Source organism: Diplotaxodon limnothrissa, linkage group LG20 (assembly GCF_057381915.1).
Source record: "Diplotaxodon limnothrissa isolate DT_005_m linkage group LG20, D_limnothrissa_male_GT1.1, whole genome shotgun sequence".
Taxonomy (NCBI): Eukaryota; Metazoa; Chordata; class Actinopteri; order Cichliformes; family Cichlidae; genus Diplotaxodon; species Diplotaxodon limnothrissa.
The window spans coordinates 31669291-31693939 of NC_140615.1; the positions used below are offsets into that span (position 1 = coordinate 31669291).

Sequence of the window (24649 nt, forward strand, 5' to 3'; positions counted from 1 at the left end):
GGCTGAACAGAGAGAGAGCACAGCGTCACTACTTAAACTGTCAAAAAGTATTTGGATTTACTAATTTATAAAACAAAAAACAGTCCATATAATATGTATTTATCTCAAAACTGCATGCCAGGACTTATCTACCAAACCTGTGTTTTAATCTTGTCATTGCCTATAACTGCTCGAGACTTAAAATCATGAACGTGATTCTAAAATGTGGATATTAAATACAATTTGATTCTTTTTAACGGCTCTTTAGTACGAACACAGGGAACTGAGTTGTATTTGAAACTTCGACCTTACTGCTTTGCAAATTTCACTGCAGTGCTTACCACAAAGCGCACAGTCACTTGTTAGTGTGGTTTAAATGATGTGCATCTAATGTGCAGGTTAAGAATCAAAACAACAGTTCACCATTGTTGTTTATTGGGGAATGAAATAAACTGCACTGTCCTGAACTGCTTGTGAAAAGTCACTGGGTAAATTCTAACTCTTCAGTCAGTGTTAAATAGGTCATTTGGCGACTTCCTGTTTCACACTGTATATAAACGATGGACGTAGCTGATATGATGCCGGCTCTTCATTAGTGACAACCTGCTGTGAAACCTTGAGCTGACAGTGCACCCTCATTGCCAAAACCCAGACTTTCCGTCCACCGTGACTCTAATAATGAGAACAATTTACCAAAAGAACATCATGTTTCATTCAGTTTGACCTGAAACTAGCAAAAGAGCCCATGAGGTCATCAGGAAAGTTTATACTGAGGCTTCAAAACGAAGGAGCTGAAAACTCATTAGACTTCTAAACAACCAGAAGTCTTTTAGCCATCACACGAGTCACCCTCTGATGGATATTGAAAAGAATACAGTTTCAAGGCAGTTAAACTGCACTTATCATGACCCTGGGTCAGTTTACCCGGTGTTTGTTTGAGTTTTTTAGACGTTCAAGTTTTGTTTATTTAACTACTCTATGTAATTCTTGGTTTTCTCAGTGTTTATATTGTTTACCTATTTGCCCGCATTACTGTAGTTAGTCCTGTTCTTGGTCCATTTTGGAATTTTCAGTAGTCAATCGTCTTGAGTCGAGCCAAGTATAAAGCTCACTCATGTGTCTGCTTTCCTAGTTTAGTTATCACACTTCCTGCTTTATTTTGTTTTGCTTCTGTGATTTAGTTCAGCTGTCTCTCATTTGCAACAGTCATTAAATGGCTTGCTTGAAATTGAACTCAGTCTACCTCCACATTTCTGCATCCTCCTCTAACACCCGACACGGCCTAAAGTATCTTTCGAAGCTGACATATGGCTTCACTGTCAGACCTGGAAATGACTCCCATCTTTTATATACAGCCTATGAGTAAAACATAGTAAATCTTCAAAGCATTAAAGACTATGCTGTATAAAACTATATGTGCTTCTATCGATATAATTTGAATACACAGTAATGGCATAAAATTAATACTTTCATATATAATGTTGAGTTACACTTCCCAGTGAATCTTTGCAGAAAGGGCCCTTGAATGGGCCCCAGCAGCTTATTTGTTGTTAAACACTCTGCATATTCTGTCCTGATCTCAGGGATGAAGGCTCCACTTGAAAATTAAAAAACAATTTCCACAACAGGTTTTTCTGAACAAAACAAAACACGAGAAGCTTAAATCAAGTGTGTACTTAATGGCTATAAACACTTAGGCCTGAAAGGGAACAATAAAGTGTGACAAATCAAATCTGATCTCATAAAGGGAAAAACACTAAAGTCTCATTTTTTTGGGCACTGCTACGCAAACATTATGAACTTTCGCATTTTTCTAATCATGAACAAGTAAGACTTCTTTGAATCATTACCTGCATGCAAGCATGGTACTGTGTAGTTCTTGGATTTAAGGCTTTGTGCTTATATCCATTTTCTGAGAATCCCCTCTGCAGTCACACTAACCAGCTGCCAGCAGCGAAACAGAAATTACACATTAGAGCACATTAGAGTCATGCTGCCTTTAAGCCATTAGTAGGCACATAAAGGATAATTTTCTTCTGCTTCTCCGCTCAGGGACCAGATACATGCCTGTTTCCAAGGTAACAGCATAGAATATCTCATATCTCTTTATAAATGCATAATATGAATTGAAGGTCTTGGAGAAAATGAAGACGCAAACATGATCCTTTGCAGAAATCACATGTGTGTCCTATTTCTATATTTGAATCAAAAGTCAACTCAATTCTCTGGTTTTAAATGAGATAAAATGATAAATTTTTGTTGAAGTTGTTGGAAACTGTTAATTATTTTCATGTGTTTTTATAACAGATACCTTGCTTGGTCTTAAGCACCTTGCAAAGCACTTCATTTGTGAATTTTCGTAATGCAAACAGGATTATGTCAGGTTTTTAGCTTTTTTAAAAACACATTTGTGTTGCATATTCTAGCTCAGAGTTTGAAAGATATGGATCTTTCATCTCTGCTGTTTAGTGCAAAATGGGATCCAGCAGTCTGGGATCCCATCAGGACATTTCAAGAGACTGTTCTGCACAGATTTGGTCCAACAGGTCCAGAGGCTTTGTAGAAGTACAATATCAATCGGCTGCAGTGTCCCTTTAAAGACAAGATAAAGCAAGGCAGCTGTTTCTGTGAGATCTCTTAGTGACCTCCACACAAAGTAACCTCACAGAATTTTGAGGTTTTGCTGCCCCCTAGAGGTTACGCATCTAAATATGAAAAAAGGAAACTATAAAGATTACTGTATAGTGGTATAAAGGCAACGTTTTGCATTTATTTAAGTGAGTTACATATCTTTACATAGCAGTCCCAAAGTCAAATGATATAAATACAATTTCTTGTTGGGCCCCTATGGCCCCCATTATACACAGATCCGTCACAACAGTAACAAATGCCTGCCTAATACTTATTGGTTCCATCTTATGCTTTCAAAACATCTCCAGTCCCTCAGGGCTTGGACACAGGACCTCTGAGGATGGGATGCTGGAGGTAAAACCGTTAGGTTCTGTTGGCTGTGCGGCTGGAGAATCAGTGTATCAGATCTGTTTTATCAGAGCATTCTACAGATGCTCAGTCAGATTGGGATCCACATAGTTTGGCGAAAAGAGCACATATTTATGCTGAAAAATGCCAGTGTTAGTAAGGTATCACAAAACCAGTTGAACCAATGACATCAGTAGGTTCAAATGGGACAGGCTACTGAAAGAAATTCTCTAATGATAATCAGAAACAATCCATGGAGTCTGCCCATTTCTAAATTTCCACAGAAATTAAGAGCTGAAAATTGTATTACGCTTGGATAAACCCCCTTGAAATGTCCAAACAACATTTATAAAACAAGTGATAAATTACACTAACTTCTTTCAGCCACAATACATAATGATTCGTTCTCAAACCTGTCAAAATGTGGGCCAGTTCTCCGAAGATATCAACACAAGAACTGATTCTGCATCAGCACTGGCACCACAATGGTGGAATAAATAGAATTTCAGCTGGTTTTGAGGAATCTGCTTTATGCAGCAGAACCTGGAGAAGAAGAAAAATCATGACAGAAAAAAATCTGTATGTTATTCTGTGTGTTTTTATGGCAATCACCCACAACTCTGTCTACTACAATTTGCACATTTACACCATTATCAACCAATTAAAAGCCATCATATATTTACTGTGCTTGTTTTATTTTTTATGTCTGTTAACTGTAATTACAAAGTCATTTTTATTTTACTCTATTTTTTATTAAATAGCTAAAGACATTAAAAATAGCAACACTACTTTATTGCATTAAAACAGCTGTATTATATTATAATACTAATCTTTATTGTGCCATATTCATATTCACACACACACACACACACACACACACACACACACACACACACACACACACACACACACACACACACAATATTTTTTGTTATTTGTCATAATTATTATTATTACATCTTCAACTTATTCTTTTGTTCTCCACCTATACATTTTTCTCAATTTTCCTTAATTTTTTTTAAGGAAACACTGCACACCTAGCTGAAATATGCCAAGTTTTTGGATAATTGCTCTTTAGCACAGAAGAGGATTAGAGCCACTAGGAGAGAAAAAGTGGGGATGTCTTATTTTTTTTCAGATTTCTGAAAATGACTGAAAAACTGGAGAACTGTTGCTCAAAACCACTTGAAAAAACTTTATTCTAAAGTTTGGCTGCCTAGAAGCAAAATATAAAGAAATGAAGGCTGTTTCAAGACTTTTGCACATTACTATATATCAGTATTAAGATAATATTTACTCTCATTTTCAGATCTATGACAGAGATGAATTAACATTTGATATGATCCAGTTTTTAAGAAACCGTATCCAACTGACGGAGAAATTAATCGTACACTGACCACGTGGTCTATAATAACACAGGTGGGCTCGAGGGGGCGGTGGTGGACTGTCTGTCAGTGATTACATGGACCTGTGAAGTCACGCTTGGGTGAAGTTAGTAATGATTCATCTCCTCGGTTTAAACGTTAAGCGGTGCTCTGGGGAAACAGCGTCAGTCTGACACCAGCTGAGCGGGTCTGGTGACCTTTAGTTGTTGCGAGCCTGGACAGAACAGCGCGAGGAAGGTTAGCCGCTTTAGCTTGAGAGCTCCGGGTGACGGCAGCCGTCAGGAAGAGGCGTCACCGCCCGCACCAGCGCCAGTCGGAGCAGGGCACAAGGGGGAGACGGTCTGCGGCTATGGCTGCCCTCGGTAACACGGGGGCTACCTCCAGTCCTATGGTGATCCTGGCGCCCAAAACGAAGACGAAGAAGAAGCACTTCGTGCAGCAGAAGGTGAAGGTGTTCCGGGCTAGCGACCCCGTGCTGAGCGTCTTCATGTGGGGCGTTAATCACTCGGTGAGTCGGTGTTAGCTAACGTATCGCTAAATGCTAATGTTGGTGCTAACTCAGTGTTAGCATGAAAGCTAGCCAGAGTACAGGTAACATCCCCGGACAGGTGAGGGTGTTAGATCGAAATCCGTCTGGTTGAGTGACAGTACACGTTCACCTGGAGAAGAACACGGATGTTTACAGAGCTGCACAAACGGTGGGAACTTGTTTTGCGGCACACGGGGCTGAAAGGTCTTTATAGTCGTACAGTTTATTTACAAAGCAGGTAAATGTGATTCTATCCTGCTGAAGTTTCTCACGAGTGAAAATCATTCACATAAAATCCTGGCTAAAGAATTCCCGGTGTAGTTTAATATTCATGAACTTTCAGATGTATATATTATTTGAAGGGGTCACAACACCTGTCACAATTTCTACATAACAGATGAATGAATGGCATAAACAAACATAAAAGACAAGTATACATTAATACAAGAACATTCAAACTTGGCACATACGGGGCTATAAGACCACAGAAACCATCTGTGTTTTGACAGCCTAAAATTAAAATGTTCATATTTCAAGATCTGTTTGAATTCCCCCTTTAAATGTGTCAAGCAGGGGAAATCAGGGTGGTTCTAGTCTGTTGTGTTTGGGTGGGGCGCTAGAAATAAAGGATAGGGAACTGATGAGATGAAAACTGGAAGTTTGAGCAGCTGACTACTAAAATAAAGTAATCTCTCTCTGAGATCACTGTCTCTCCTTCCACGCTATCCCAGCATCGCTGTATGATGACTTGTATAGGGTGAAGATCCTCACTTAAAGTCTGCATGTGGCTCAGTCTGTAAATCTTTTGTGCATATCTCAAAATGCTTACAAATACAAAAGGTGCATCTTTGTGGGTGGGGTGCACATGACCTCACAGGTTTCCTTCAGTATTGCCACACTGATCGGTCAGTTCCTGTAAAGAAACAAAAAAAAAAATAGAACTGTGTAAATGAACAGATTCCTGGTAGAAAGCATTGTTACGTTCTAAAAAACTCCACTTGAAGGTTAAACGTGCTGAATCATGCAGAAACTCTGACACAGCTGTCAAATAATGACCACATCTTAACAATAACAGCCTTTAAATTTCAACTAAAATATTGGAAACACGTTACAGCTCAAATGTCTTATTCTTCTTTTTATTCTTGTCCTACTGTTCAATGAACGTGATGGGCTGCTGAGCATTTTCTTCTTGGAGCTATTGGTGGATGCGTTAATTTATAAACTGCACTCCATGTTTTATTCAGTAGGACCTGAAACTAGTGAATGAGCCCATAAAGTCATGAAGAAGGTGTTTGCTGAGGTCACAGAGCAAATTAGCTGAGATCCATGCAGACTTTGTGCCCCAAAGTTTGCCTGTGGTTTTGAGTAACAAGAGGATTGCTCCACTCTATACTTCATTTATAAAAGTAGCTCATTCTTAACTACAAATAATATTTTTTAAAAAGTGTCAGATTGAAAGAAATTTTTGAAAAGTAATGAAGTAATTTTAAACTAAACATTTGATGCTGCTTTAATCCAAGATATCAGCAATCTGGTGCTTTTTCTCTTCTTACATGAAAGACATTTGATGGCCTCATTTTGGATTCTCTTAAAATGATTAATGAGCCGCTTTAGTTGTGCAACATCAGAAAACTGACAAGTCCCCACAGTGCTGTCTTACAGCTTGAGAGTTACAAATGTTTGTTTTCTAAATCTCTTCTAAAAATCTCTTCTTATTGCCTGACTTGTTTTCTCTTCATTTGGCTTGTTTCTTGTCATTTTCAAGTATTTTTAATCATTTTCTTTTGAATGGTTAATGCATTTTTAATCTTTCTGTGAAGCCCATTGTAACATTAAGATCAGTTGTCTTTCATTGCTTGTAAAAACAAAATGATATTTGTCAGTTGTGGGTTTATTTCAGACACTGAATTCTGTTTAATGATTGCCTCTTTTTTTCCTGCAGATTAATGATCTCAACCAGGTGCCTGTTCCCGTCATGCTGCTGCCCGATGACTTCAAAGCCAACACTAAGATCAAAGTCAACAACCACCTCTTCAACAAGTAAGACTCAGAAATGAGCACATTTTCACATGGAACAGATTGAAATTTATAACTAGTCAAGTGAAAATGTAACTTGCTGACCCCTTGAAGCGTTTGAGAAACTACAAAAAAACCCATCGGGGTATAAATCAGTGATAAGACTGGATGTTTGTGTTGGACTGTAGAGCTGGACAAATGTTTTGGAGCTGAAATTTAGTGAGAAATAAGTCATGTTTGTCTTGGAATGAGTTAAGTTTCCTAACTGCTTCCTCTCACAGGGAAAACCTCCCAGGACATTTCAAGTTCAAAGAATACTGCCCTCAGGTCTTTCGAAATCTAAGGGAACGGTTTGGTATTGAGGATCTGGACTATCAGGTGTGTAAAGTTGAGTCGTTGGCTGGTGATCACTGATGATACTGTTGAATGGCGCATTCAAAACAAATATGAAGTTTTTGCTTGGCTCGAGTACAAACAGTCTGCGCAGCGAAGAGAATTGACCTGAATTAGCAAGTATTAGTTGTAAATCTCCTGGCACCACCGACAATCAGAAATGGAGGATGGCTGTACTGAAGCCATTTGAGAGGCGGAGCTTTCATTGGTGGTACTGCATGTTTGGGGCGAATGCACCATAAGGGATGATCGTAGCTTGTTTTCATAAAAAATGACTGAAATTACTTCTTGTCTTTAGTACTTTACTAAAGATGAGTGCCTGTGCTAACCCGTGTGACGTTTCCAGGTGTCACTGACTCGCAGCCCACCTTTCAGCGTTGATGATCAGGGAGAAGGCCTGCTCCTTAACTCTTATGACCGGACGCTGGTGGTTAAGCAGATCTCCAGCGAGGATGTGGCAGACATGCACAACATCCTGTCAGAGTATCACCAGGTATGGTTATAGCATTGTGTGTGTGTGTGTGTGTGTGTGTGTGTGTGTGTGTGTGTGTGTGTGTGTGTGTCAGGTCAGCCAAACTAGTGATGTCTGCAGGCCATTTAGACGTGTAGAAAGCTTTTCTGGCCTGCCCAAACCTTTAATTACAACTCTGATCAGCACACGTCATTTTTAAATCCCATGGCTTTATTTTCTTAGTTCTTTCTCTTCCAAGTGTAATTATTTATAGTATTTTATGACATTTAAAACTTTTTTTTTAAAGATTATTTACCTTGTTTTCCTGGCTTGAGATTAAATTTCATGGAAGCACTGGTCTGCATATAGTTGAGGCTTAAGAGTCTGTGTTGGCTCACCTTACAGAAGGCTTTGGCTTTTCCTGTTATTAACAAAACTGTATTTAAATCCTCCCAGCTAGTTTCCCAGACTTGGATTAAACCTAAGACTAACACTAAAAGAAAGGTTTGAACATTGCAGTTGCTTTTATTCTAGGGCTAGGCTTATGGCATGTCTGGTAAACTAAGCCTTGGGTGACAAAAATTGTATATGCAGGATAAAAAGTTTATTTATTGTTAATAAGTTTACACGCCACATTTGTTTGTGGCATGTGGCTTGTTTGTTTGTTGTTTGATGGTTACTTTTAAAGGGTCTCTGCCTTGTTGTGTGGAACCAGTAAATGGTATTTGTATAGCGCTTTACTAGTCCCCAAGGACCCCAAAGCGCTTTACACATTCAGTCATCCACCCATTCACACACACATTCACAGTGTCTCGCCCAAGGACACAATGACCTTCTGATTACAAGGCGAACTCCCAACTCCTGAGCCACGATCGCCCCAGTGTCATTAACTGAAGTAGCTAAAGCCTGTCTGAAATGTAACTACACGTTACATTGCGCGAGTTCTAGTCAAGTCTGACGCACTTAGCCATTTCCGGTCCAAATGCCTCTTCAGATCATATTTAGATAAATACTTGCACAACACTGGCAGTTAAATGGGTGTAAATTCCTTCAACTACGATCGAGTGATTAGTTACAGGTGTTAACATACCATCTAGGTAACAATGAGAAACAGATTTACTAGCAGTTAGTTTCTAAGTTTAACAATAAACGAAATTCCAAAAACCAAAACCCAAGTGGTTTATGGGACTATTTTTGTCTTTCTTAAGACACACACGCGTACAAACAGACAAAAGCCTGTGTGGTGCTGTGAGATTAGATCCTCCTGTACCAACACATGCAGAGCCAAAGATGGCTGCAGGTGTCTGTCAGAAAGCCTGTGTAGAGTTCCTTCAAAACAAAAATGAAAATGAGGTCCAGCCAGGTAAAGTTAACACAACACAGGTCTGTGACAACTCTGCGCAGCTATTTCAGGTATTTGAGATGAGATGCGATCTTTGAAGAGTTGGTGAAGAGTTCAGTGGAAATCAAAGTGGTTTTGCCTGAAGTCCTACATTCCTATTGACTACAGCTAATATCAACAAGACAACAATGGCAATGTCTGTTGCAAGTTTTATGGTTTTGGTTAAATGGTTTCAATAAAAATACACTCTGAAGGTCAGTGACGTACAGCCCTATAAATGCTGATGAGCAGATTAGTCAATGTATACCTGTGGTGTATCAGAGATAACACTATCCACACACTCAAGTCAGTGACTAATATGATGTTGCATGGTTAGAGTAATTTGTTGCAGAAAAGTAGCATTACTAGGGAGAGTCACTGATCAATAAGTGACTCTAGTTGTATGGTTTGATCTGCCATGACAGGAGACTGCCGATTAGCCTCTAAATCATATTCTCATTAGACTGAGCTACGGCCGACATGTGCCTCTCGGAAACAAGCGTGGTTGTTAGAAAGTGTAAATACCTGAATTCAATTCAATTCAATTTTATTTATATAGCGTCAAATCACAACAGTCGCCTCAAGGCGTTTAATATTGTACAGTAGATCGTACAATAATAGATACAGAGAAAAACCCAACAATCATATGACCCCCTATGAGCAAGCACTTTGGCGACAGTGGGAAGGAAAAACTCCCTTTTAACAGGAAGAAACCTCCGACAGAACCAGGCTCAGGGAGGGGATAAAAGGGATACAAAAAACATGCTGTGGAAGAGAGCCAGAGGTTAATAGCAGATATGATTCAATGCAGAGAGATCTATTAACACATAGTGAGTGAGAAAGGTGACTGAAAAGGAAAAACTCAATGCATTATGGGAATCCCCTGGCAGCCTAACTAAGGGGGGATTCAGGGTCACCTGGTCCAGCCCTAACTATATGCTTTAGCAAAAAGGAAAGTTTGAAGCCTAATCTTAAAAGTAGAGATAGTGTCTGTCTCCCGAATCCAACCTGGAAGCTGGTTCCACAGAAGAGGGGCCCGAAAACTGAATGCTCTCGCTCCCATTCTACTTTTAAATACTCTAGTAAGTATTTAAAAGTATATAAACCTTTGATTTGACTCTGAAAAAAATGAGGATATGAATTCAGTTGTTCTTGTTTGCGTCTTCCTCATCGTGCAGCAGCCAGTACTATCCCCACGCAGCCATTTGCCTGTTAATTTTGCATCTCCTTTACTTCAGAGAAGTCCAGACTCTCCTATGAGGGCTGGTTTTTGTGATCAAGCTAGTTTTGAAAACACAGCGCTGTTAAATAAGCCTTGTTCTCATTAAAAAATAAGAACATTAAAATGGTGAGTTAAACAAGATTATGACATGATAGTGAGAGAGCCGAATGATATCTCTGTGTGAAAGCTGAGAGTTTTTAAGCTGACAGTGTTTGTGCTTTTTTTCATTCAGGTGGAGAATATAGTTATTTTATGCAACTAATGCTTAAGATTTGTTTTTTGTTTTTTTGTTTTTTAAATCTTTTTCAAACCCATCCTGTTTGTGGATCACAAAATTGAATTCATAAACATTCTTTTCTGAGGAACAGAGTTTATTTGATATTGTAAATGTCAGTTAATATTTAACTGGTGACACACATTCTTAGCAAAAACAAACAAACAAAAAATTATATATATATATGTTATTAAAACCCGATTCTTTGATCCCCATGATAGAACAGAGAAAACCCGACTCATAGTGGTCAAAACATTTATAATTCTTTATTCAATCATCTTCCGGAAGAGAGAGCCCTGCACAGCCCAACGCCAGTTGCAGGATCTCTAACATTAGAATCATAAAATGTGTCTCATATAGGTGTTATTTTGGTACTTTACATGTCACACAGTTTCAACAACTCCTTATATGGTACAAGTTCCTCTTTTCTGTCTGGCTTCCCGTATTTATTAATATGCTTGTATAGCTCTACACTAACTTCCTGTTTTCAGTCTGGCTGAGCACTTAGTTTGTGAGTCAAACAGACAATGTAGATGTCAGGGCCTTTTATTGTGAAAGGAAGAAACAGGAAGAAGCCCTTTCTGAACGTTGATAGAACAGGTATTGGATTTTAATAATAAGAAGACAGCTGAGCGAACACTAATTTTAGTTAAGTTTATGCAAATTCATGTCAAAACAAAGTTAGACCAATTCGAAGGCTGACTTGCTTCATATTATCTTTTTTCCCATCCATCCATTTTCTTTCAATTATCCAGTTTAGGGTCAGACTTCAACCTTTTTCTAGTGTCATAGGGTGAGGGGCACATCAAGAGACTTTTAACCTCACATCTTTACTGAAAGATCACGTTTCCTTCAACAGTAATCTGCTGAGAAGCTGCAGGAAGAGTGACATTAATACTAGGGTGACATGCAAGTTGGAGACTGTCCCAGTTGTTTCTTTTTCATCCTGCAGTGCAACTATAAATAAACCTCCCCATGAGCATCTTGAGTCCTTTCTGCCTGCTGCTCATTCAGTCAGCCCGGAGTCTGTCTGTCCATCTCACCTCCTGTCTGCTTTCCTGAGCTGTGTGTCTGCTGCTGCGCGTGTCCTACTTCACGTATTTTCTGTCTCCTTCATTTGGACCTTTGCAGCTGAAAAAAACAAAAGCATTTGTCCTGGAGGTCTGGAAGTAAGCATTTCGTGCAGATTATGAAAACAACTATTTATAGATTTGGCAGCAGGCTGGTGCTGTGAGTAAGAAAATAATTTCTTATTGTCTTGAATCATCCTTGATGGAGATCCTGGATTTGGTTTAAGGTGTTTCTCAGACACTCAGCCAGGCCGTTAACCTTCCTGTGGGCGGAAAGCCCAACTGGAAGACGATATCCTTCTGCAGACCAAAGCATTTCTCATCATCAAGGTTAGCCAAGGTTGTTTTTTTTTTTTTGTTTGTTTGTTTTTCTGTTACAGTCACAGGACACCTTTGCGCACAGGGCTGAACAAACACGGTATATTGTTGGTTTATTAAAGATATTCAAATGTTCATATCGCCACATCTGTGTTCATGTAAATATCAGAGTACATTTGAAGGGGAGATCAGAGCGGTGACATGCTTTCTTTCCTGTTTTGTTTGTTTACGTCAGGTTTTATTTGCCATTTGCCGTTCGGCCTGGTGGAGCTGAGTCATGTAGATGATTCAAAACTAGATCTCACTTCAGGCTAAACAGTCCACTGAGCAAACCTTTGGCTGCTTTGGGCTCTCGGTGGAATGTGTAGCCTGTGGTTGTGCAGCCTACATAAAAGTGCGAGGGAGATGAGGAAAATGGCAGCTCTGTTTCAGGACGTTTACTTCATTCAGCACTGAATGAACTCATTGTTTGTGCGTTCTGCATTTTAGTTTGTTTTGTAGATCAGTTTGTTTATTGTGAGTTTTCTGGAGGATATTTAACTTCTGTGCTACATTTTTAGCCTGCAGAACATTTGTTCGCTTGGACCGGGCATGAGAGCTTTGACTTTACTTTAGCATTACTCAAATTAATTTTGACAATATTTTGGGTGAGGTTTTTTGGCAGGTGTAGGGATTTTGTCTTGAGGATCTGGTCTGTTGATGCTGTGATAGACTGGTGAGCTGTCTAGAGTGTACCTCGCCTCTCGCTCTACGACAAATGCGATGGGCTTCATTGGCTAAACGGTCAAAAATAGAAGGATTTTTATAGCAACATTTTTAAATGCATTGCAATAAAATTACATTATATTTGCTCGCACACATAGTAGTGTAGTCCTGTGTCTTCGTCAGCCAGTAGTAACAAAAGAGTGCAAAACAAACTGTCAAAAAGAGCATCAGCACAACAGTGATGTGCATCCAGAGAATGGGCAACTTTCTTGCTTCCAAATGTTTCCTGGCGCCTGTTTATAGTCAATCTGTTGACCAGATAGTCTTGGAAATGCAGATTAACATTTTATTTGAAGTAATCTGGAAACTCATGATATTTGTTTGTTGGGTAGGTATTTGCATTTTGGTTTGGGGTTTCATGTATTGGTTTATTTACAGCGTGGGAAAAAGATAGTTTAAGCGTGCGCATCTGATCATCACGTCATTTCACCAGCTTTGTTGCTAGATAATGTTGTGATAATGAACAGTTGGCTGAACATGTGTCACTGGCTTCGGTTGGTGATGGAGAAAGCAAAGGTGATGCCTGTGATCACTTTGCATGTAAATCTTAACAGCACAGCTTCTGTGTGTGTAGTAATTTTAACAACACCTCCAAAACTTTAACCTCCCACACTGTAGACTCAATGAGCACTTTATTAGGAACGCATGTACACCCGCCTGTTCATGCAGTTATCTAAGAATGTTCTCTAGATACACTCCAGGGTGGGGCTGGTTGGGTGAGGCACCACCACATTGAGATGTTTTATATCCCACTGCTTATGGTGCATGTTTTCTTGGTGTGCCTCCAAACTGTTTTCATTTGTACACATTACAAGTTTTTCTTAACACAGATGGGAGCGGTTTACTGACTTAGCCATAATTTTGAAATGCTTGTGTGCCACAGTGAATCAAGTGAGTGTAAAATATGAAGGCTTCATGTAGTCAAGGCTTCAATTTGAACTTGAATTTGACACAACATTTATCGAGTTATGTATAAAAGTCATGCAGATGGCTGAGCTGAACAGAAAAGCATCCACATGTATGCAAGCTGCAGATCCTCTGACAGCCTCGTGGTCAGAAAATGGTGTTAGGACACAAAGAGAGATGTCTTTTTAACACTGTGAGCATCTATTGGTCTGATGGGACACTGAATGAGGCCAGTCTCAGGGAAGCATCTATTTTAACTGACTGCTATAGCGAGTGCTGAGCACAGCTAAAAGTCTGACCCTGATACACTCAGTAATTGGCCTCCATCACTTGTGAAGTTAACATTTGGGTTTGTTGATAATCTTTTGAGTTATCGATGCTAGATTTTTGGCCCATTCTCAAGTCAAAGCAATTGTTAATTCAGTAAAAATGATGGGCACTGTCATCTTACTACAGTGGGCGTGTCCTCTACCTACTGATGTGTGAATGAAACTCGATGCCTAAGTAAACACTTTGTAAACCACATTTGGTATATTGTTCTTAGGAAAGCTGCCGTTATGCACAGCTGCTGAAATAAGTTGTTCAACCGGTCTTAGTGCAAAGGTCTGTCTAACTTTAGTTTGTTGGTGATGGAGTACCAGATGAAAACAAGAAGTACTTCGAGTTTCAGCGTTTCCCATGCATGCTTGCGAGCCAGCCAGGCTTATTAATGACTGCCCAAGTATATTTTTGCTTGTTTTTTATGTGTTTCCATCTCATGTTTTAAAAATTCAGTTGCTACTTACCAGCGGGGGGGGAGGTCAGAGAGTAAGTTTACTTTATCCTGAGACATTTTGGCAGCCAAACCAAGACGATATTCCGGAAAATAGTTGGAAGTTTACCAGAGAAGCAAATAATGTTTGCATGCAAATCAGCGTAGGTACAACAAAGGATGGATCAGTAAGAAACAGGAGCAGACCAAGCATGACCCAAGTGTACAACACATAATGATGTGTCAGGGCTTTAAAGTTTATGATGAATCTCATTTCTCCACGAGAGACGATATGAAGCATTGCAAAGACCCTCAATTTAAATTTTCAGTTGAATTGAAATTGAGACATTGATCTCAATTTCTCCAGCACAGACATGAAACTAGTTATTAATCGCTCTTGCTTCAAAAGAGAGTTTGAATGTTTGAAGCTTTAACTTCAGTTTTTGTTCGTTGTGTTTGTGAAGTTGTTTCTGCCGTTGACATTAATCCTCCTTTTCCACCTGTCATGCAAATTCACAGTCATTTCCTCTTTGCAGCACATAGTGAAGTGTCACGGGAACACGCTGCTGCCACAGTTCCTGGGTATGTACCGCGTCACCGTGGACAGCGAGGAGACCTACCTGATGGTCATGAGGAACATGTTCAGCCACAGACTGGTGGTGCACAGGAAGTACGACCTCAAGGTGAAGAGGAACTGCATGGCAGTCTGACCTTTTTTTTTTTTAATCACTGCTTCTCATCAGTGATTCACAAATTAATGAGGAAGTCGTGCTAGTTTCCACAAGTTGAGATTTTGGAAATGGTCCAAATTTATTCATGATTTTATTAGAAAAACAAAATGATTATCCGTTTAATTTAGTGTTTTGCTCTTTAAGATGGTCTCTCACTCTTTCTGTTTGATGTGTCAGTGGTAATATTAAAAGCAGTTTCTCTTTGTAGGGCTCTCTGGTGGATCGGGAAGCAAGCGACAAAGAAAGGGTAAAAGAAACCTCTTCCTTTGTCCTCTTTTCATATCATTATGTTGTTTTCTGTCTTATCTCAAAGCCAAGAGTCCTCCTGAGATGTATAATTTATTAATTTACCCCGAAGGTCAAAGAGCTCCCTACCTTCAAAGACATGGACTTCAGGAACAACATGCAGAAGGTTTATGTGACTGAGGAGGAGAAGGAAAAGTTCATGGAGAAGCTAAACAGAGATGTCGAGGTGGGTGAGCGGTTTTGTTGTTGTTGTTGTTGTTTCTCTCCTCTGCCACACAGTGGCAGTATCAGCCTGCTGAGGTTGCTCCTCTGTTGCTGTTTAGGAAATATTAAATGTATTTACTTAAATTACTAGTGAAGGAGGAGAAGTTTCAGTTTTATGAGGAAATTGCAGATCTATCGTGTTTTAAGAGTTTGAAATTCGAAGTAGGTATTCCTTTTTAAGCTTGGTTATAAAAGCCTTTTAGAAAACACTGTCCTCTCCTCGCTCAGTTTCTAGTGAGGCTGAAGATCATGGACTACAGCCTGCTGCTCGGCATCCACGACATCGGCCGAGCTGAACGGGAGGAGGAGGAGTGTGAGGAAGAGGTCAAAGAGGAAGATCCGGAGGCAGAAAACGGCCTTGCACCGGGTCCTACGGTGGGCTCTTATGGCAACTCTCCGGAGGGAATCGCTGGTTACATGTCCTCCGTCAAGCCTCTGGGGCCCGGGGAGTTCGACCCCTACGTGGACGTGTATGCAGTTAGGAGCTGCCCAGGTGAATACTGGTGGGGAGGGGATGCTTAAACCTGAAAGTTAGCTGACTGCATTGATCAAACCAGTACCAGTGACTGTTTTCTGTCTTCATTTTATTTTTTAAACCAACACCAACCGTTTGTTTCTACATGTTTTGAGTCATTGTGTGATGAATCAATCAGTGCCTCACAATCAGCCGATTGTCTCAGCCATGCAAAATTATGCTGTCGTGCTATAAATAGTTTATGAGCTCCAGGCTCCAAAGTACATGGGGGTGGGTTTAGCACTCAAGCTGGTTTATTTCTCCCAGCATTTTTGAGCCAGAGCAGGAGACGGTCGTGTAATATTTAGGGATTAAAATAAACATCTGTTTAAAACTTGCACCTTAACTTGTTTTTGTATTCTGCGATTTGTTGTGTGGCGAACTTTGAGCGTGAGTATTATGGGATGTGTCATGGTTCAAATACTACTGCACCAGTTTAAAGGCTATGACACAGAGGACGGTGACTTTTTTTACCTGTCTTATTCCTGTCTGGAGAAAACTACCAAAGGTCATATCAAGATGTCAGAAGGTGGCATATGAAATGTCTCCTTTTTACCCGTTTTCTCCAACCAGGCAGGTTGTCTGTTGTTTGAGAATAATTTTTGAAGAAAGTCATATTCTAATCCTTGTAATTGTTGTTTATTGCTGTGAAAAGGAGAAACATGTTCTGTGTAACAGCCTGGAGATATCACCCTGACAACTTTAGATCCTGAAGAAATCTTTTTGGAAGTTGAGCCTGGTGTTTCAGATTTGGTTGATTTTCTTTTATTCAGTGTAAAAAAAGAAGAAAAGCCTTTTACAAATGACTGTAATGTAATAATATAGCTGTAGTGGTTCTAATTTTAATATCTGAACAGGGAGCTTTTGGTTTGATGCTTTTTAAATGAGACCTGTGACTACCGCTGTCACCACAAGCCTGGTAAAATAACCCAGATTGTTCTCTGCCTTTTAATCTCAGGAGCCCCTCAGAGGGAGGTCTACTTCATGGGCCTGATTGACGTGCTCACGCAGTATGACACCAAGAAGAAAGCCGCTCATGCAGCAAAAACTGTCAAACACGGGGTGAGTAGCACAAGAGAGGTGGAGGGCTGCTGTCAGCCGCTCGAAACACTCTGCTGTACCCGTACGGAGGTCGAGAAATTTACAGATGAAGCTGGTCGCTTAGATTATTGTAATTCCTTGTTTACTTGCTTATAATGCCTCCCTGAAACGACTGCAGGGTGTTCAGAATGCTGCTGCTAGGCTTTTGACAAAGTATCCCAAATACTCGCATGCCACTCCCCTGCTGATCCAACTGCAGTGTCTCCCTGTTAAGTTCAGGGTCCATTTTCTGCTTCGGTGAAGCATTTTGTGATTTTTATCTTGAAAGGTGCTATATAAATAAAATGTTACTTTACTTACTTACTGACAATGTTATGTATTTATTTGTTCCCCCCCCCCCCCCCCCCTCTCTCTCTGTGTTCCAGGCTGGTGCTGAAATCTCCACAGTCCACCCCGAGCAATACGCCAAAAGGTTTCGTGATTTCATCTCAAACATATTTGCGTAACACTGCCACAGGTCGATCCAATTGAGAGCTAAAAGTCTTCTACTATAGACTAAAAGTAGTATGCACACACACAGGTCATTCTTTAGAGTTGATGATCTGAGGCAAGACTTAAGTTGTAGCAATATAATATACTACTTCTGATGCATATATTTATTTTTAAGATGTATTTCTGTAGATGTTAACACTTAATGAATTAACTCTGGAGCAATAGGGTACCTGCTGTTGATCAGTGTTGAAAGTGTTAAACTGCATCTGTGTAAGTTCAGATATTATGTCTCTTTCCTCTGCTTTACTTTGGTTTTCCAGCTGTGAACTTAACTTAGATTGATTAAACTTTTGCTTTTGCAGAGGATTAGATGAGAACACTAATTTCATGTGTTAAATAAATAGGAGATGTTGGCTTAAATAGAATAAAGGAAGTAGAGGGGAATGGGTTTCATAGCTCTTTCCAAAAGTAACAAAAATCTGCTTATATGCACCTCTAAAGCACCACAGAGGTAACCTTGTGGTTAACATCTCTGGGTTGGACGATAACTGCTGATTGACGATACATTTGGAGATGAGAGGTTTCTGTGTGAACGATCCATCAGTATCTGAGTGTAACGACTCAGATTGAGGCAGACTTGAGGCACCACATCAAGTCTGCTTTACAGATACCCCCCCCAAAAATGTCAATGAGGTTTATTTCAAGCAAAAATGCTATTCAAAATTGTCCCAAATCTCGGTTTATTGAACTGGGCTCAAATCTGGTGACTGTGAAGGCCGTAGCATAAGATTTGCATCATTCTCACGAGAGAATTCAGCGAACCCTTGTGCTCTGTGGAAGGAGGCGCTGCTATCAGGAGAAATACTTCATCACATGAAAAGACAGAAATCAGTCAGAAGAGTTTAGTTTTGACTTGCAGTGATGCTTTCATGTCAGTCAACTCACAGACTGCATACACCCCATCTGATCTTAAATGGCTCAGTAAAATAATAACCTAGTTAAAAAAAATCTACAAAAGATGTATATCTCTTTTTTTTAAATAGATTTTTAAATACATGATAAAACCACAACTTCATTTTCTTAGACAGTTTTTGTCATTGATGAGGTTTAGAGGTGCCAGTAGGCAGATGTTCTCTCGGCAACAAAACATATTCCCTACACCCTGTGAGCTTAATGAAGATTGGTATTAAATGCAGTAGTACACTAGGTTCTGCACTTGAAGAATATTATTATTTATGGATATATGGACGCCATTTGATTTCCAGTGCCAAATGTGTGGGATCAAAGCTTTATAAAAGCAGGATTTGCACTTTGAATGAGTGTTTTGCTGCTGAGCAGGTAAATGAAACGCAGTTTGAGCAGATCAAATGCTGATTTCCACCAAAGCCTCCATTATTCTCATCATTAAAATGTGTAGAGCAACGTTGTCACAGTTAAACGACCAGAAAGAAGAAAATAGAAAGCATATGGGACGATTTGGCCTGCACACATCTCTTAGCCTGTTAGGATATTCGGTAGTTTGAAGGTGATTTATGAAGGTGCAAATATTTAAGGATCATTTCTGCCTTTTAAAAAAAATCATGTGTTTTTGATGTTGTTGTTGTTGTAAAATAAATATGAAAACAGCTTCTGAGAATGAGCCCATCCGTCATGATTCTGACTCCTGGTGTAGTATTTTGTGTGTTAAAATGACCGATATGAGTCACAGTAGCATTAGGATTATGAAGTATCATGTGTGTAATGTAATGGTATTTGAGATTTAGTGATGACCAGAGTACCGTGTGAAACATTCTGGATATAAACACTACATTTCAGTCGCTCAGCCTTACAGCAGTGGGATATTAAACAGCATTCCTGAACAGTGACAGGGCAGTGATACTCTCTGTATGATGCCTCATCTACTCCATGATTGCACATGTATTTTTACAAATCAGCTTTTGGACCAAAATATATTTTACCAAGAATTTCTGGAAAGTGTTCGACTCATCATTCTTGTGTAATTGTGTAACTCTGTGTGCGTGCGTGTTGGTGTGTGTGTGTGTGGGGGGGTTGGTGGGTGAGGGGAGAGCTGTATGCTCACTATCTCAACTTCTAAATGTAAAAAAAATTTGATAAAATGAGGGAGGGGGGGGGGGGAGAGATTTGAGGTTCTACGGTTTCAGCTGCTCCTTTTAGGAGTTGCCACAGCAGATCATCTGCCCCCCTCTCTAGAATCCTCTTCAGTCACACCAACACTCTGCATACCCTCCTTCACTACATCCATGAATCTTCTCTGTGGGCTTCGTCTTTTCCTCCTGCCTGGCAGCTCCATCGTCAACATCCTTTGACCAGTGTATCCACTATCCCTCCTACATATGTCCAAATTATCTTCAGCTTGGCTCCTAACTTTGTCTCCAAGCCGCTCAACCTGAGCTGGCCTTCTAATCTTGCCCGCCCTCTTTACTCCCAGTAAAAATCTTAACATCAGTGCTTGAGATGGAGTGAGTACAGCTGGTTTTATTCTCCTGCCTTTTATCTCTAATTCTTTAAGTGGCTGGCCAGTATAGTAATGGTTTGCATTTATATAGCGCTTTTCGAGACCTTTAATGCCACTATTCATTCACTCTCACATTCACACACTGGTGGAGGCAAGCTACAGTTGTAGCCACAGCTGCCTTGGGGCAGACTGACAGAGGCGGGGCTGCCATATCGCACCGTCGGCCCCTTTGGTCATCACCAGTAGGCGGTAGGTGAAGGACACAACGACCAAGACAGACAGAGCTGGGGATTGAACCGGCAACCTTCCGGGTACAAGATGAGCTGTGATACCTTGCTTGGCAGTTTCCAAGGCCTTAGGTATGGGCAGCTTGCTGTATTTCTTAGCACCCCTTTCTTCATTGCATCTTTCTGCAGCTCTGATAATTGGCTGACTTCCCTCCGTGCTACCGTGATCCTGGCTCCTTCTCCATGGAGGGAACTGCTGGCTGTTCATCTTGTAGCCAAGCATCTCCGTGACCACTGCTACCATGGTGTAGATCAGCTGGTTAGTTCCCATGATGGTCTCTGTAGAGATTGTCCGTAACGCTGCATTCACATCATCTAGTAGACCTTCAGAGGGTAGTCTTGGTACCTGGCTACGGAGGGTCCAGGTACCAAGTGTGACCTGATCTTTCAGGTCAGACTCAACGCTCCTTCTGTCAAACTTTGACGTCTTGGCTCACTTTTGCTGTAGCATGTGTGTTGTATATATCATCAATCTTCAGTTGTGATAGCAGTTCTTTTTTTCCAGAATGTTGGAACGCTGGGCCACTAATTGTTTGGATGTTGGATATTGAAGATTCTATGACCAAGTGGTCAGCGGGGTTATAAAAGAAATAATAAAATGACAACGCCACCTGGGGGGAATTCTAGCCCCCAGGAAATATGAACTTTAGAAATGAAATGTAATTTAAAAAACAAAAAAAACAACGTTTGCACAGGTTCAGGGATGCACACTGAGGGCGGCTCAATGTATTAACACCATTTTATTTATTAGAAAAATAAAAAAACAAAAACAACAAAGACAGCGCACTAAATGTCTAAAATAGTGTCCCAAATTACAACAAAATAAACATACAACTGGGACTTACCAGCAGCGGTGGACCAAAAGAAAACCACACAACCCCCCCAGTCTATTCACCTGGTGCTGTACAACAAAAGTGTGGAAAACGACCCGCCACCTAAGGTCCCACGGCCGCTGGTAGATCCTCAGTTCACTGAAATAAAAGCACAAGATATACACATTAAAAAGGATAAAAACATGGGACATAAAAAGGCTCTCTATATACTAAAAAAAGAAATTAAAAGAAAAACTGAGACCTGCAATAAAACACACCCACATACACACCACAGAGCACAGATTGGAAACACTCGTGCTCTGCGAGCCAGCCCACAGCTGGTGCTGGTTCCGATTGTCCGTAGCCCTACTCAGTCTCGCGCAGCTCTCTACAACTGGGAGAGGGAATGGGAGAGGCGGTACCAGTTTTTGTAACACCAGCCCAATATGCAGCTGAAGATCGCCCCGACCAGCCGCGAAAGCTGGAGTAAAACGATAGTCCAAAAAGGGGCTTAGCGTGAGACCCAAAGCCCCCAGGGGCGAGGCGAGGCCAGCAGCAGGAACAAAACTGGACGGCCAACAGATCGGAACACAAGATAAAACAGGGCAAGACAAGACAGCAGCTAGGCAGGCGTCTCGACTCTTTGCTTAAAATCAGGCAGTTGGTCCCTGAGATGGTGCGGCAGCAATCAAACCCTACAAACAAAAAAAGGCAAAGATAACCTTAATCGTCTCTAATTTACAAATACTAGCAGCTATAATATAAGCGGCTTACCCCAAGACTGGAGGCGCTGTACTGTACAGTGGACGCAACTCACGCGTCTCTCCACCACAGCTGGAGTAAAGAAAAGAGAAACAGCCACGCTGTAGCGGGCCGCAGAATTATGACTACTAGTTACCGACTTTTGAGAGAAATCAGAGGTCGAAAGGAGGCCTACTTGTAGCAGTCACACAATCCGATCGTATCGGTAAATTAACCAATAGGCCAGCATTTACTGCTGTATCGCACCAGAAGCTCGAATGATCCAACAAAAAACCGGCTTCAGGTAAACACCACCCTGTAATCAATATGCAGGTGGGTTCCTAATTAACCCAATCACATGATACAAGGAGCGAGTGCAGCGGAAAGAGAGCGAGGGTGGTAGAGCGAGCGAGAGAGAGAGAAAAAGAAGGGCGAGTAGCCCATCCGGCTACAATTCCATAGGTCCCACATCCTCTTCAAGATGTTCCAAAGGTGTATAATGTTACCACGATGTTATCCAGAGCGAGAGAGATATACATAAAGCCCATTTTTCAGGCTCATTGTTGGTGTTTTGGTAACTACCATGTAGGCAGTTGAAACCAGAAGTGTATAAAATTCTAGTATTTCGCTCGCTAAAGCTGAAGCACAGTTATTTGGAGCTCAAAATAATGGTGAAAAACACTGAAAAAGCCCCATCAGCTGAGGTGATCGTCTGTGTTTGGACACCTGTTAATCTTACAATACTCAGTCAGTAACCATCCTAAGAAAAATGAGGTTGCATATGGGCTATACAGTCAAACGTTTGCAGATATAAAGTGATAAATCTGCAAGTGAAAATGTCTTGGATTAGAGTTGCAAGCAGTGCGAGTAAATGGTTACCCTGGAAGTAGTTTGTTAGTATTTTGCAGGTCAGAATAATCAGATAAAGCATAGGTGTTGACATTAGAGCTGTTCTTAGATAATGTGATGAAGGTCAGGGGCTGCTTTTTGTCTCACTGTTTCCAAAAGATGTGTTTCTGCTGACTGGTTCCTTCCTGTTTCATCAGCAGAGATCAAATCTGCTGACTGGTTCCTCCTTGTTTCACCAGAAAACCGAAGGGGGGCCCAGTCAACAGGATGGGCACAGAAAGACAGAAAGAGGGAGCAGTTGAAGGGTCAGTAAGCAACAAAGTGCTGACCACCCCCAGAGACAGTAGGAACGTTGAGTCCAGAGAACAGATCCCATTAATCAGTGTGAATCGTGGCCAAAACAAACCTTCCTGCATTCTCCCCATATATTGCTGACCTTGGTTTAGCCCCAACTGTGAGGCCATGGCTTATCCGGGCTCACTCATCACGTGCACTGTCCTCCACCATCCCTCAAGACCAATCTTAACTTTCTTTTGTCCCAGTACTTCAGTCATTAAATCACCTGATGCATAACCACAGAGATGAAGCCAAGCTCGCTTTTAAGAGTGTTAAAATGTTGTGATGATGAGGATGTGTGCTTCTCTAGATTAAAGAGCCTCCTTCCTCAGTGAGGCTGGGGTGGCCCAGGGCTCCCACCTTGCTCTACACTCGGCAAATCGCAGCACAGAGTACGGCTTCCTGGCATTGTTCTCTGCTATGTGGGCCCTCTTTATACTATTTCTCTTTATACTATTTCTTCTTACTGGCATCATACTTACAGGATCATGTGAGATAACTAACAAATGCATCCTCCCCCTCCATCACTCAGTCACTGCAAACCTTTTAACCACTTAAGCCAAGGCTGTTGAACAAGATTCTGCCTGCTCGACTTTGTTGTATTTTTTGATTATTGCTGGAAGGCCAGTTCAGCAGTCTTCTACTACAAAAGTATGCTCTACATGTAGTCTAGCATTGTCTTGCTGAAATACACAAGGCATTCAGTCAATCTGTGTGTCCCTGCCTCCACTCTGTGTCTTCACCACAGCCATTTCCATGATTTTCACGAAACCATTTATATCCTTAACATCAGACCTAACCAACACCGCCGCCGTTCCCTTCATGTACATGTACATTGAAGTGTGCTGTCTTACCTCTGGACACTCACTTCATCCAACTTCCTCCAGAGTTTGTCTTTCACTTCTGACATCCAACCTGTGGGGCATAGGGACTGACAACATTTAACGTAACACTTCAGTTTCTAGCTTTAAACTCATTCTTTTCTGACACCCTCTTCATCTCCACAACACTATTCTCATGCCATTCCTTCAAGGTTAGGGTTATTCCATTTCTCTGTCTACACCACTGGTGTTAAACTCCAGTCCTCAAGGGCCGGTGTCCTGAAACTTTTCCATGTGTCCCTGCTGCAACACACATGAATAAAATTAGCAGGTCATTAGCAAAACTCTAGAATTTGACTGAATGCTGAGGTGGCATTTTGCCCATTTGATTCATGTCACAGCAGCTCATGATTTATTGAACATGGTGCAATAAAACTACTTTTAGAAGGGTTTTCTAAATCCTTACATTTACCTCAGTAGGGTTAGGGGTTCCCATCTAAGGATACAGTCAGGTTCTACTATGAACTACTAATTTATGCAGGTGTGTTGCAGCAGGGACACATGGAAAAGTTTCAGGACACCGGCCCTCGAGGACTGGAGTTTAACACTCCTGGTCTACA

General features: G+C 40.8%; 1 protein-coding gene across 1 annotated transcript; it reads left to right on the plus strand.

Moving 5' to 3' along the window:
- The first annotated feature begins 4432 nt into the window (after positions 1–4432).
- pip4k2ca (phosphatidylinositol-5-phosphate 4-kinase, type II, gamma a) lies at positions 4433–19665 on the plus strand. The gene is made up of 10 exons (XM_085343875.1): positions 4433–4851; positions 6815–6912; positions 7170–7266; positions 7628–7774; positions 14956–15102; positions 15359–15397; positions 15509–15622; positions 15889–16153; positions 17133–17236; positions 17641–19665. The coding sequence occupies exons 1-10, from the start codon at positions 4693–4695 to the stop codon at positions 17719–17721; spliced, it is 1251 nt and encodes a 416-aa protein (XP_085200001.1). The 5' UTR covers positions 4433–4692; the 3' UTR covers positions 17722–19665.
- The last annotated feature ends 4984 nt before the right edge of the window (positions 19666–24649 follow it).